At 26.7% G+C, this 15,575-nt stretch overlaps 1 protein-coding gene across 3 annotated transcripts in view; it reads left to right on the top strand.

Annotated features, from left to right (window-relative positions):
- Window positions 1–15,575, top strand: part of LOC135922337 (bromodomain-containing protein 4A-like) — a 59,102-nt gene that overhangs the window by 29,807 nt on the left and 13,720 nt on the right. For all 3 annotated transcript variants that reach the window (XM_065456723.1, XM_065456722.1, XM_065456721.1), the window contains 6 exons: window positions 2,209–2,527; window positions 9,645–10,098; window positions 10,272–10,474; window positions 13,157–13,327; window positions 13,582–13,938; window positions 14,109–14,321. In XM_065456723.1, the coding sequence (XP_065312795.1) occupies window positions 2,209–2,527; window positions 9,645–10,098; window positions 10,272–10,474; window positions 13,157–13,327; window positions 13,582–13,938; window positions 14,109–14,321 (1,717 nt within the window). The remainder of the gene's footprint in view (window positions 1–2,208; window positions 2,528–9,644; window positions 10,099–10,271; window positions 10,475–13,156; window positions 13,328–13,581; window positions 13,939–14,108; window positions 14,322–15,575) is intronic.

Here is a 15,575-nt window from a genome sequence, read left to right as displayed (position 1 = left end):
ATACAGATTTTTTTATTACTATAATCCTTAAAGAAAATGTAATCAACCTATTTTATTGCATTTTTTTCGATATCGCAAATATAATCGACCAATATTTTGTTGGAAAATTATCATTGTCATTATAACTAACATCAATTTATTTAAAAAAAATTTTCAATTTTTCTTAAAAAAATTAGTTATATAAATTTCGTTTTTGATGTTTCAATATTTACTCATGGTTGGCAAGCCAGTCAATTGTGGCCAAATACTCGAAAATATTACATCTTAAACGAGTAGTTATTTAATTTACAAATATCCATTATAAAAAAATTGCTAAATTTTTTATAAGAATATATCAAGTGTAGTATTTTCCCGCTTTATAAATCAAAATACCATATCATCTATTTTGGCTGCAATTAGTTTAACGAGGTGGGCTTCTTCAATAAATATATACAACAAATACAAATTTGTAAAATGGCTTTTCTTCACTCACTGTTTATATGTCCGGATCAATTTTGAACCATACAATATTTTCTTAGACGAAGAACAATTTTTGATAAATAATTTGAAGTTTTTAAATAGGGCTGTGCCGATATTAAATATTATTGGCACCGATATTAAGCGTTTCCCCAAAATATCGGATCGGGCAGATACATGTAAAAACCGATCCGATCCTATCTTTTTACTTTTCTTTTTTTTTGTTATTTTATGTTATGTATATTTATTTTACATTATTATAATATTTTCTAAATAATTTTTTTAAACAATGCAATACAAATGGACAACACCCTCCAAATTTTATTTCTTTTTTAAAATAGATTTATAGTATTTTTAAATTTTTTTTTATAAAAATAGAAAGGAACACCCAAAGTTTTATATATTTTAAATCTTTTTAAATAATAACGCCAATTTTATTATTTATACTTTAAATAAAAGAATTTTTTTAAATATGGTATCTGAATTATGGAAATATTTTACAAATGACAAAGATAATTTTGCAAAATGCGGAATCAATTGAGTCTGCCTTCAGTACGGCAGGGGATATAGATAGTCCATATCGTAGAAGCTTATTGGCAGAAAATCTAGAGGCTCTCATATTTATTTTAAAAAAATCTAATTTATTGTAATTTTATATATTTACAATTTTATAATTCATACCAACATAAAATGGTTATATTATTAAATATATATTATTTTAATTATAGTCTTAATCGTAGAAATAAAAAAATTAAATTAAATGCATAATTCGATTTTTTGCATAAAAAACATTTGGTTCAATAGGGGGTGGTGAAAAATCAGTATTAATATCAGATCGGTTTTGAGAATATCGGATCGGTGAAAAATATGAGGATCGGCACAGCCCTATTTTTAAATATACTTAAACTATTGGCTATGCGATTTTTGAGAATTCAAAGGGACAAATGCACGTTGTCTAAAGTAAAGAATGAGATGTTATTTTTAGAACAATAGTTAATCATGCCAAGACCCAGTATTTTCTCCACCAGAAGAAAAAAGAATTATAAATATGTTTGAAATAAGAGAAACTAAATACAACAGCTCATAATGCGGCCTACTTATTACATCAATAATATGGACAACATCTCACGAAAAATGAATTCAACGAGGTTAATGGTATGATGACAGAGCTAGAAATTCTGCTAATCAAGCTATCAAACATTTAAGAGATCGGCATCAAGCTGTAGAAGCGGGCTTTGTTCATGTTGCCCTTTAAGGAAGTAGCAAATATATACATTAACCCTTCTATATTCAATTTATTCTTCAGATTGATCCATCTTGGGTAATATTCATTCAAAGAACCGAAATCGATTGAAAACTCTAACTACGGGAAAATTAGTTAGTGTTTATTATAATTTGATTACTTAAAAACATTAAAGAAAATGATTATTTAATTGAGCCATAAAACGACTCTTCCACAGAAAGTGAAAACGATACAATACTTCAAGAATAAGTCAAAATATTACTAAATTTAATAATATGCATTATTTATGAATATATTTTGTATATTTGTTATTATATTTGCATAATAGTGATTACTATAATAAAAACATTTAATTAAATTTTACTCAAATATCCAACCCTGATTTCACTAAAATAATTTTAAACATGTTTTTTTGTTCAGTTTTTCCCCGTTATTTTATATTAGATAAAAAAAATTATTTAATATTTTTTTTTGTTTTTTTGCATCCCTATTTCTTCCTTTCTTGACAGCTACGTAGCATACACGAACAATTAGCCACTCTCACAGCTAAAGCCACCTCCAAACACAAGAAAAAAAAGAAAAAAAACAAGGACAAAAGTGGAAGCAATGATAAAGACCCTGCTCGATTCCAGAACCCTTCTGATACATCGGCTCCCTACCCTTCTCTCTCTAATAGCACACTTACCATATCAGCAGCTTTACATACGAAGAAAACTTCGAAAAGCTCCACCGTTGAAGGGGATCACAAGATACCGCTCGGCTCTCACCCATCTCTGCTGGTGGATCTTCAGCACGAAACACCTATCTCTTCCCACAAGACTTTGCCAGGTTGGTCATGTTTATATATTGTATTACTTTAATTGTATATGTAATGTTTGTCACAGGTATAAGGGATAGGGAAAAAGTGGAAAAGTAATTTTTTTTATAAAAATTAAATATAAATCAAAATCAGTGCCAGGTCTACCTTGCACAAAATAATTTTTTAAAATTTGGCCTGAGTTTACCAGGCCGCCTGTTTAATAAGAAGTAGTAAAAACGATTAATTGTATTTAATTATAGTAATACTAGCTAATTTCCGTCAAGAATGACGGGGTATTTTAACTGTTTTTTATTTAAATAGTTAATCTAACAAATAAAATATTAAACCTTTTTTGAAATGAGAATAGTTGGAGGCATATGAGTAATTAAATTATTTTGTTTGGATATAATTATAGATGTAAATTTTATATTATTTAATTTGTTCCTTACTCTTTGAGATTTAATTGAAATTGACTTATCCTAGATTAAATATATATTAAAAAAGAATACAGAAAATAATGTAATGTTACATCTTTTTTTGAAAAAATTGAATTTCTAGGTATATGTGAATTTATATTCTTCATGATTATTCTTATCTATATAAAATAATATAGCTAACTTAAAAAAAATATATAAATAACATTGTAAATTATTATGTCACAAAAAATTAGCGTAATTTTCTGGTTTTTACCTTAGAGAAAATTGAAATGAATATAATAGGAAAATGAATTATATAAGCTTGATATATATGATTGATGAATAGGAATATTTATTTGAGCTTAAATTGGCTAAATTTAATATATCTTTATTTGTAGAATCTAAATTTTAATAATTACTTGGTTTAGTTATTATGAAGATAAATAGATTTACCATTTTATTTTAATATATATATATTGAGAAATACTAAAAAATTAAATCAAAACTATTTTACTTTAATTTTAAAGATAAATATTTTACTTGAAATAATATAATAGGAAAATGAATTATATAAGCTTCATATATTTGATTGATGGATAGGAATGGTTATTTGAGTTTAAATTGGCTAAATATAATATATCTTTATTTGTAGAATGTAAATTTTAATTATTATTTGGTTTAGTTATGAGGATAAATCGATTTACCATTTTATTTTAATGTATATATAAATAGGGAAATACTAAAAAATTAAATCAAAACTATTTTACTTTAATTTTAAAGATAAAATTAAGTTCATTAAAAAATAACCCAATAAAAAAGAAAAAAAAATTTAAACCAATAAGATAAGAGCTTAATAAGACAATAAAATAAATATTGATATAAACAAATTAAGTTAATTAAAAAATAAATGTTAGTTACTCTATATAAAATAGTTTCATATATAAATAAGATGAATTGTAACACAAAATTTAAGATAGAGAGGGCTGAGTAGGAAAGAACGTTTGCTTTTGGAACGTTAAGTTTGGGGATCGAATCTAGTTGATGTATAAAAAAGAATTTTTTTTAAAAAAAATAAATAATTTAACATTAGAGGTATATAGACTCCTTCGATTTATTACATTAAGATGATAGGAAAGTTGATAGAAAAAAATAATACAAAAACGTTCATATCTTGATTACGAAGATTATATATATTAGATAATTTGAATAATATAATGGCAGATATTTTAGTATCATTATTGCTAAAATGTTTGTTCATTTTGTTTAAAGGAACATGATAAACTATTTAAAAAATTATGCCTCAGTAAAAATAGTTTATCATTTTTAGGTAAGGACACTTTTGCCTTTCCTTAAAGACAGGCTGCATTCAAAGTGGAGACGGATCCGTTTTTTACATCCGTACCTACAAAAGTCAATCTCATTAAAAATAATATATATTGATTTTCATTTTTAAAAAATAACGTTATAACGCTCTATAAAATTTGCCGGATCAAAAAGTCAAAATGTTTTGATTTCAAAATTTGCCGGATCCGTTTTTAAGGCTGAAGGTATCGGAACGGACACACTTTGAACATATATATCATTTTTAATGAGATTGACTTTTGACGTAATGGATGTAAAAAACGGATCCGTCTCCACTTTGAATGCAGCCTAAGGAATACTACTCTCAACTACCAATAAATTACCATGTTAATTATTTTCATTTTTTAAGTTTTATTTTATATTTACGACTTTTATCTATTAAATACATCATGTTCTAGGTAAAAGGTGGAAGAGTAAAAATCAATTCGATTTAAATGGTTAAAAAAATAAATTTTAAAAAGGGTCCGGGTTCGGGTCCATTAATAAATTTAAAAAGGACCCGGGTCCAGGTTCAGCGGGAACATAAAAATAATGACTAAAATATGACTTTTTTTCATTCATTTTTTATTATATTTCAATATATACACATTTATGATTCGTAATGAGATAATTTATATTTTAAATATTTTATTCAATCGCACAATCATGATATCTTCTAAAATATCATCCTTCAGATTTCCACGTAAATTAGACAAAATATATTTCAACGATGAAAATCCACGTTCTACGCTTACCTAAAATAGATAATCATTTTTATAATACATAAATTATTGTACTTGTGTCGCAGGTACAGCCATGACGATTCTAGACAAGGTATATAATTCTGGATATATTGAAGAATTTTCCTCCCAGAATTTTAAAATGTTTGCATCTCTATTTAATCTCTTAACTTCCGAGAACTTTTCTATTAAAGATACAATAGATATTTTTTGCTCCTTTCTATCAGATGATAATTTAATTTTTTTTTCTCTATCTAATAGCAAAATTTCCAGATCATCAATATCGTTATCATTATCATTGTTATCGAACCAGTAGATATTGTTGTAGCCTTCAATATATTGTAAATAATAGAGTTTTGGGTATGCCATAAATCTTCAAGATGGTCTATAGCCATTTGTTTTTGCTCACTACTTAATAAAACCTGATATCGCGGGTCTAAATATATCGAAGCATATACAACACTATTTTGTAAATATTGTTGCTCTCTTATATTCATATTTTCTAATACTTCATTTGAAAAAGAACTTGTTAATTTTCCTCACTCTAATCGACATCTTAACCATATGCCATAAAAATCTGATAAACACAATGTTCTGCTTGAAGTTTTAATGTTGTTATTTTTAAAGGAACCAGCACACTAGTAAGCTCTTTTACTTGATTCCAATCATCTTCTGACAAAATGATTTCACATGCTCCTATGATAAAATCGTTACAGAAATCTTTCAAACTTAATCGCTCTAGCATCATACATATAGAGGACCAACATGTTGTGCAATCTAAAATTGCCATTTACCTTTTCATGGATTTTAATATTCTAACAATTGTGGGAGTTCTTAAATATTTTACAACATCCCTTACTTTATCAATTATAGTTTTAAAGTGACTATTTTTTAGGGAATCATTAATAGCCAATTGTAGCGTATGGGCTGCACATCTGATACAGTATATTTTTGTGGAGAAATCTTGTTATTTCCTGCAAATCAATTTCACTTATTTCCTCATAATTATCATCATCATCATCTATATCATCAATTTCTTCCAGTGAACATTCATTTAATAATTTGATTGATTTTACTAGATTGGCACCATTATCCTATAGGAATATGAAATTTATTTAATGTTTCTAATATCATTCTTTTTATATTTTCAGAAGTTGAACTCTCTTTAATCTCCTTCATAGCTAATTTCTTAATTTTATATTATTTCCTTTTATATACTGTATATTTATTCCTGGAATATTTCTTCCTAATCTTTGGGCAGAATCAATTTTTAATGAAATTAATTTGTTTTTTGTTTCTTCTATTATTTTTGCTTGTATTTTTTTCGATTCATTAACCACTAAGTCCTTAATTTTAAAACGGTTAATTGATGTTCCAATTGCCTTACTAATAGGATCAATAATTTTTTTTAAAACAGAATCCTCAATAATATGGAAAGGCCTTCCATTTATTGTAACAAGCTCAAATAAAGCATTCATCAAATTCTCCTCAGACATTTGAATATGAATGCTTTTTTTAAAGCAAAATTTTTCAATATTATTTTCATCCTTTACAATACTGACAGTAGACTTTGTAACAATGTCTTCATCCAAAAATTTGGTTTTTCTATTTAAATATTCCTCAAAGATTATAGAATGATGTCTTTTTAAATGTCTTTCCAGGTTAGTAATTGTGTGAACCTTTTATCATTAGGTGGCAGGTTTTGCACTCAGAATCCCCTTTAGTTGCATTATATTACTCTAACAATATATCTTTTAGTTTCATACTAAAAAAAACAAAATTTAATTTGTTTAAAACTTAAAAGTATAGACACATAGAATGTATATATTTTTTAATCAGGCTGCATCCAAAATCTTAAAAATATAAATAAATCAATTTTGAAGAAAAAAATTACATAATCTATTTTTAATGTAAAAATAAAATAGTGTCCAATTTCATGAAATTTTTATAAAAAATTAGTAAGTACAATTCTTAATGCTGTTAATTTTATAAATTTACTACCCAAACGATTATAGCCTTTTATATTAATATATATTAGTGTCAGAAAATAATTTTATAGAAAGGTTAAGAATGCACAGGAACCTCTGGTGCAAAAATGACTTAAAAATTGGATATTCTGTAGAAAATAGGAAAATTTGGGAGGAAATAGGAAGAACAAAACTTGAATTATGATCAAGTGATAAAGAAAATTTTAGCTGTAAAGGCTAAGTTTATTAAATTATAATTTGGTAAAAATAAAAAATTAAAATTTAATTTAAAAGGTGCTGGAAAATTATATAATTTCTATCACAATTTTATTTAAATAATAATTTTTTATATATATTTTATGGAAAAATTATCTTTCAAAATAGATTATATTATTGGTTTTCCAACTATTTATTAAATATTGATATAATTATTTACAACATAGTATTTATTAAATATATAAATAAAATCTAAACATAACTATTATCAATTATCAAATAGGTTCATACAAAGTTAAATAACTGAAAGGTAACATAAAATAATAAATACAATTAAATATTTACATATCTTTATCAAGCATTTTGAATATTTTAATTTTTTTTAAACTTAAATATGTCCAAAGTGTTTTGTTATTAATTTGTGAAAATTTTAAGTATCTTTTCAAAACTTGGATGCAGCCTAAATAAAGTAACTAATTTTTTTGATATGATGATTTGAATATATTTGATAACTTATAATAAAATTATATATTTGCAAAACACTGCCAATTTTGATTAATTTAAATTTACTGCTCAAAAAACATAACCTTAATATTTTAACACTGCAAAATAATCACTTAATAAAATTTTTATATAAGATATTAATAAATTAGCCTTTAAAATTAAAATATTATTACTTGCAGTACAAAATAATTCCAAATATTTCACTTTCAAATCCAAATAGTCAAAGTATTTCTAATGAGAGCAAATAAATTTACATAATAAAATATTATTACTTACACTATAAAATAATGTATGGTATCAATATCTAAATATAATGAAATGAAATGAAGTCCAGGAAGAAAAACGCGAAGATAAAATAAATGATTCCACGAAAAAAATTATAAAAATTTTATATTATTTTTTAAAAATTATATATTATTTTTTAAAAATTATATTTTTACATTAATTAAAAATAAATATTTTAAGTTAAAAATTTTAAACATCCTGAACCCTTGGACCCTCCACTTTTTAAAAGGGTCCGGGTCCGGGTTCAGCCAAAATACGAGGGTCCAGGAGGGTTCAGGGTCTGGGTTCACATCCCTGATATAAACAATCTTAAAGAGATGCTCTTAAAAAGTCTATAAACATATATGGTAATAAAATCTTTATATGTATTATTAGTGTAAAAATATTTTATTTTAAATATGTTTTTGCAAATTAAGACCCTCAGCAATATGGTTCATACTATTTATGTTTGGTACAAAGTGTTATTTTCCATTCGTTTTAAAATCGAAGTATTATATTTATCTTTAAATTAGGAATTTGATATTATATTAAATTATATATATGATTATTATTTTATCATCGATACCAAAAAATTAATTTACTTATTTATTATATTAGTATGTTAAGTGTTTTGTATAAAAATGAATTACAAAATTTAAATTTTAAAAAGAAAAAAATTATAAAATTGTTAGGAAAATTAATTTTTAGCATTCTCTACAATATTTCGATGCATGTTAATAGACTATTCATTTATTTTTGAATATGTTGTTAACAGTTTCCTCCTTCCACTCCAATGATATGATAAATTTAAGACATTTTTCTTCACAATAAATTGGATGCTGTTGCAGGTGCAAAATAGGGAATAATTCTTCCACGTCTCTCTTTTAATTTATATTTGAAACTTACAACTTCTATTTGTTTTCTTCACAAATCTTCAAAAAATTTGCTGGAGCAGAATAACCTATCCAAATTCAGACGTATATTGATGCACAAATTATTGGTTACTTAAAAAAATAACATCGTAACATTTAGTGTCATTCTGCAAAAATAGCAACTTCGTTACATTTACGTTATTTTTTGAAGTAATGTTTGTATGTTGATTTTTAAAAATACCTAACTTTTTAAGTGCTTCTAAGCCGTTACTATAAAGATTGAATTATCAATCGATATATATTTAACACATAAATCCCAAAATTAAAATAAATAAATAATCTGACAGTTTTTAAAATGTAAATCATGATTATGCTACAAAAATATTGATAGCATTTTTGAGAAATTTTAATTATGGTTGTTTTTTAAATACTTTGTTTCTTAGCATTGCTTTGCTATACTGATCAGATCACTTGCTCAATAGGTGACGAGTAGACACGGGTATATTATAAACATGGTTTTCGTGTTTGGAATTTATTAAGGTTTTAATATGTATCCTTTCTCTAGAAGAATTTCCACAAAAAAGCATATCTTATATCAAGAATTAGTCTTGGCACTAATTTCCTCCATAGATATGTCATTTTCATCAATATCTTTCCACTAAAAAGCCCTAGTAAAATTAACATTTAAAAATTTAATAATATTCGTGAATATTAAAATAAAATTATTCGTATTCGATTAATAAATAACAAGTTAATTAACTAAAAATTATTCGATAAAATATTATATTTGAATGTTATTTAAATTTCTTAAATTTAAATCATCTAGATATTCAACCTCACGACATTCTTCTAGATCACACAACTAGTAACTCTCGCAAACGCAGCGGTAGTGGTTCTAAAAAAATTAACACTGGTGGCAGTAGCAAAAGACAAGCTTTACCCGCTTCCACTTCTGGATTTACTTCTACTAAAAAATCCGCCTCTACTTTCTCCTCTTCTAACTCCAAAGTAAGTGCTGGGACTAGTAGGAAGGCCTCGGCATCGGTCATCAAGAAGGAGTCACTGAGGGAAAATTTATCTACTGCACCTTTGGTAGAGGAAACCATACCAATTCCCGTCAAACAAAAATACAATTCGTCTTCCGCCATCGTGCTTGCTCCCACAAATGCACCCGCACCCATTGCAGCTCCCATTTTATCTCAAACCTTTACTGCTACCACTCTGGCTCATTCTGCCGACGTTAATGTGGCTCCCACAAATGGTCCCATTGCCCGTTCCAAGTATTAAAATATTCCAAAATTTACAATATTCTCATTTATACTTCTCTTTTTACGATTTCCCATTTTGCGGTTCCACTTTTTACTGTTCTAATGGGTTTCATCTATTAAATCTGAATCTTCATCTATTCTTACCTAGCTATCATCATTATTATTAAAAATAATCTGATTTATAGGTCTTTACAACCACGCAAGAAAGGTGCAAATATCAAGCGGGGCCCTTTGTTGGATGAAGCATCTCATGTGACTCCCTTGCCCACCTCCGCGAACAGCTCATTTATGCCGCCACCATTGTACGACAGTGACGATGAAGATAATGCCAAGCCTATGTCATACGACGAGAAGCGTCAACTCAGTTTGGACATTAACAAATTACCAGGTCTGACTTATCAATTATGTTTACTTTAAATAGCTTTTGAAATCAGGCAAAAAAATTAGCAAAAATATTAAAATAATTTTGTTTTAAAATTTTTTTAATTTATTTTGAAATTTTTTTTAATTTATTTTGAAAATTTTTTTAATTTATTTTGAAATTTTTTTTGTAATATAAAATTGAAAATATTTTTAAGAGTGATTTTGGCATTTTTATTTAGGTAAAATTTGGTCAAAAATCTTATTTTTTTCAAAAAATTTTTTTTCAAACTGATATGTCACATTTTGCCTGTTCTTTTTTTTCTGCGTGATCATCCAAATTCGATCACCCAAATCATCTAAAACAAGCTATAAAAATCCTTTTACTTGGTGACCAAAATGATTAATAATTTTAAATATTAAAATGAAATATTAAAATGGTAGTTGAATATCTCATAAAAATTTAAATATATTTAAATGAGCCTATTTCTTAAAAATAGAATAATCAATATTGATGAAAGATAATCTCAGTCTGGACATTAACAAATTACCAGGTCTGACTTATCAATTATGTTTACTATAAATAGCTTTTGAAATCAGGCAAAAAAATTACCAAAAATATTAAAATAATTTTGTTTTAAAATTTTTTTAATTTATTTTGAAAATTTTTTTGTAATATAAAATTGAAAATATTTTTAAGAGTGATTTTGGCATTTTTATTTAGGTAAAATATGGTCAAAAATCTCTTTTTTCAAAAAAATTTTTTTTCAAACTGATATGTCACATTTTGCCTGTTCTTTTTTTTCTGCGTGATCATCCAAATTTAATCACCCAAATCATCTAAAACAAGCTATCAAAATCCTTTTACTTGGTGACCAAAATGATTAATAATTTTAAATATTAAAATGGTAGTTGAATATCTCATAAAAATTTAAATATATTTAAATGAGCCTATTTCTTAAAAATAGAATAATCAATATTGATGAAAGATAATCAATTTTATTTTGGCTGATAAAACATTAAAGATATTATGTATAAATTTTTTTATTACAACCACAGTTAGGTCTAAAATGAATATCGACGTTTTTTAAAACCCTATTTTGGTGTTAAATAATTACTTATTAATTTAAAACAAAATAACTTCAAATTTAAATGTTATATAAGTCACAAATTTAAATGTTATATAAGTCAATGATTGCTATTTGGGGAGAAAACATTTTGTCCAGTTGAAAGTTTAAAATTAAATTTTTTCTATATGCATGATATTGCTAATAAATCTATTATATTGTCTTGAAATAAGTAAAACCTGGGTTGGGTATTTGACCACTTGTCAAATATGGCCAAATTCAATTAAATGTTTTAATTACAGTATTCACTTTATCAGGTATATATGTAATAACAAATATACCAAATATATTCATAAATAAATGCATATTTTTAAATTTGGTAATATTTTGATTCATTCTTGAAATATTGTTTCATTTTCTGTGGCAGAATTGTATCTAACTCAGTTGAATAATTATTTTCTTTTATGATTTTAAGTAATCATAAATTATGATAAACGCTAGCTAATTTTCCCTTAATCAGACTTTTCAATCGATTTCTGTTCTTTGAATGAATAATACTCCATACGGAACAATTTCTTTCTGAAGAGCAAGTTGAACTTGGAATGGTTAATAAGACATTTGCTACTTCCTTTAAAAGGCCGGTGGGCAAAGTCCCCTCCTCCAGCTTGATGCTGAATAATGGTTATGAATTCTACAACATTCTACATCCAAATATTTTCTCCACCAGGAAAAAAATTTATTTAAATATGTTTGAAATAACTAAATACAACTGCTTATAATGCTGCCTACTTATTAGATCCCCAATATCAAGGACAACATCTCACGAAAAATGTATTCGACGAAGTTTATGATATCACAGCAGAACTAGGAAGTCTGCTGGTGACAATCAAGTCATCTTAGGTTATATAATAAATTTTTTAGCTGTAAAAGCGGTATCTTTGAGAAGAATTGATTGAACAAAAATTTATCCGATCGAAAATTAGTTATATCAATAAACGTTTCTTCAACGATAGACGCTTTTAAAGCTCTTTTGCCTATTTGTATTGTTACATACATTTTATTGAAGAAGCTCACTTTGTTAATAATTGTACAAAGTAGATGATATGGTATGATGATTTTTGTAGTGGGGAAATAGTGCACTTGGTATATATTTATTAAAAAATTGAACAATATATTAATAATCTTTGTCAATTAAATTATTAATCATTCACAGTATAACATTTTAAAGTATTTGACCAATCAAATATACTTTCGTTTAATTGACCTTATTTGACTTGTTTGCCAACCTTCATATATATAACAATCTATATTTTTTAATAAATTTAGCTTTTAGGTAATAGCCATGCTAATTATTGAAGAAATCACTAGAAATCGATTTGATAAATAAACGAATTTAAAATAAATATAATAGTCGAAAAGTCACACAATGAATCATAACATTCATATTCATATTTATAGATTTTATTGGAATTATTTTACCAAAAATAAAGTGACAAAATCTTAAAATCTGGGTCAGGCAGGAATGGAATCTGGGATAGGTCCGAAAAGAGGTACCTTTGCATGTCTGATATATTATAGATTGTGTCATAATTTTAATTGTTATAATGTGTAATTGCTTAAATTCTTTTAAAACCATTCTCAAGGTGACAAGCTGGGAAGGGTTGTTCACATCATACAATCGAGAGAGCCTTCCCTTCGAGATTCAAACCCGGACGAGATAGAAATAGATTTTGAAACACTCAAACCATCTACACTTAGGGAGTTGGAGGCTTACGTTGGGTCATGTTTGCGAAAAAGAACGCGAAAACCTTATTGTGAGTTACCATTCTTTTTAAAATATTGGCCATTCTAATTTTGTTTGAGAATTATGTTCTACAAATTTTATTTTTAATCAAGTATATTTAGCATTTAAGATTTACCAAATTTTTATGTTATTTAAACGATTAGAGATCTTAGATGTTTTGCTACACTGATTTATTAATAATTGGGAAAAAATAGATGTCAATAGGTATTATTTAATAATAGAAGCAATACTTTGTTACCTAATAATATTAATTTAAACTAATAGCTAAAAAAATCGCACAAAAATCCAAGGACGAGATCGTAAAGGAACGTCGAGAAGAACTGGAGCGACGTCTGATGGACGTAAGCGGGGCTCTTGGAACCGCTCCTTCCAACATCCTCTCTCCCGCTTTCTCTTCAACAACGTACTCGGCCCTTCCTCCCGTCTCCGCAACGCTTTTAGGCCCCACAAATTACATGCCCTCCTCTCAAACGACTGCCGTCATTTCCACATCGTCACTTTCCTCAACAACGACTACTAAAGTTCATATCTCTAATCCACCTCTTGTCTCCACAACACCCATTAATCTCTTTGCCAACTCCAATGCTGTGTTAAATACAAGTTCCATTGACCTCAAGAAGGGTTTGTTTTCTCGCACATAACTGTTTTCTACCCTAATTATCTATTCATTAAATAACTAAGTCTTACCATGCCGAGATTTTTTATACAAACTTATCGATTTATTCCTTACTCACTCGCCTTTTTCTCAAAAATATATTTCTCAATATTTTCTTTATCTTACTCACCTAAAGATATAATGATACAAACTGCTCCTAACCTTGTTAGCCAAGAAACTCTTTCCCTACCAACAGTTACCACAGTTATGACAAGTGGTCGGAGTCGGTTGAGTGCCAGTAGCAGCAGTAGTTCTAGCGCTGGCTCCAGCTCCACCACCGACTCTTCCTCTGACTCCACGTCTTCCCCTGCCTCCGACAATGACCATGACGCCCCCCGCAATCATCCTCGTAATATTTTATTAGCGTTTATCTTACCAATATGTATTAATTTCCATGTGTTAAAATTGAATGGCTTTAATTTGCATTATGAATACATATTATAATATAACCAGGGTTGCCAGATTCACTCAAACAAAAAGCGGGAGAATTTAACCATAATTCAAAAAATTTTATAACAAATATTTTTATTTTTTTCTTGGTATTTTTTTATTTAAATGAATATATCTAATAGAGATCTGCAAAGTTAGGCCCGAGTCAGGGCCGGCCCGAACGGGTTTCGGCCGGGCTCGGGCCTAATTCTATTTAAAATAATTGGGTTCGGGCCGGGCATGATATTTTTAAAAAAATTCGGGCCGGGTCGGGTCGGGTCGGACCTTGGAAATTTTATTAAATATATTTAAATTTATCAATTTTATATTGAATTTTTTATGTAAAATAAAAATATTTGATTTTATTTATTGAAACTAAACGACATATAACATATATGTCTTATTTTGAGTAATTATAAAAATTAATTTCTATATTTAAATAAATTCGGGTCGGGTCGGGTAGGTAATTTTTTAAAAAAATTTCGGGTTCGGGCCGGGCCGGCAAAACTTTTTTAAAAAATTTTCGGGCCAGGCTTGAAAAATTAGGCCCGTGCAGATCACTAATATATAATTTAATCACAATAGTAAAATAAAGGGAGATTATTTTTAATATATTAATTAATAAATATTATTTTAAAAATTCAGTACATATTTTTCAGATTATATGTCATTAATTAAATTTTTATTTTTTATTACATATTCGTTAAGATCTTTACAGTATAATTAAAATATGTTAGATCATTAATTCCACTTTTAAAGCTGTTAAAGATTACCTATTACGGTGAAATTATTAAACTTGCAGTAATTATTATATTTTAAATTGGAAAGTTTTGGAGATCGAAAAAAATAATTTTATTTTTTTTATAATTCTTTGTTTTTTCCTTTATCAAAATAAGGATAAATAAATAAAAACATTGCCTCTTTAAATGTATGATTGAATTAAAATAAAAAATGATAGCGTAAATTTCTGGTTAAGCTATTTTTAATTGTTTTATATTTAAAAATTTATAATAAAATCGGGAGGAATTGTAAATAAATAGACGGCATATGTTGGCATAAACTAAAGTAAAAAGTCGCTAGATTACACCAAAAGAGGGAGATCTGGCAACCCTGAATATTACTCCGATCATTTTTATGGTTTTGATTTTAGACATTTATAGTTCGCACATATAAT

The sequence above is a fragment of the Gordionus sp. m RMFG-2023 genome, chromosome 1 (assembly GCF_954871325.1).
Source record: "Gordionus sp. m RMFG-2023 chromosome 1, tfGorSpeb1-WG-v2, whole genome shotgun sequence".
Taxonomy (NCBI): domain Eukaryota; kingdom Metazoa; phylum Nematomorpha; class Gordioida; order Chordodea; family Parachordodidae; genus Gordionus; species Gordionus sp. m RMFG-2023.
This window is presented reverse-complemented; position numbering and strand designations above follow the sequence as displayed.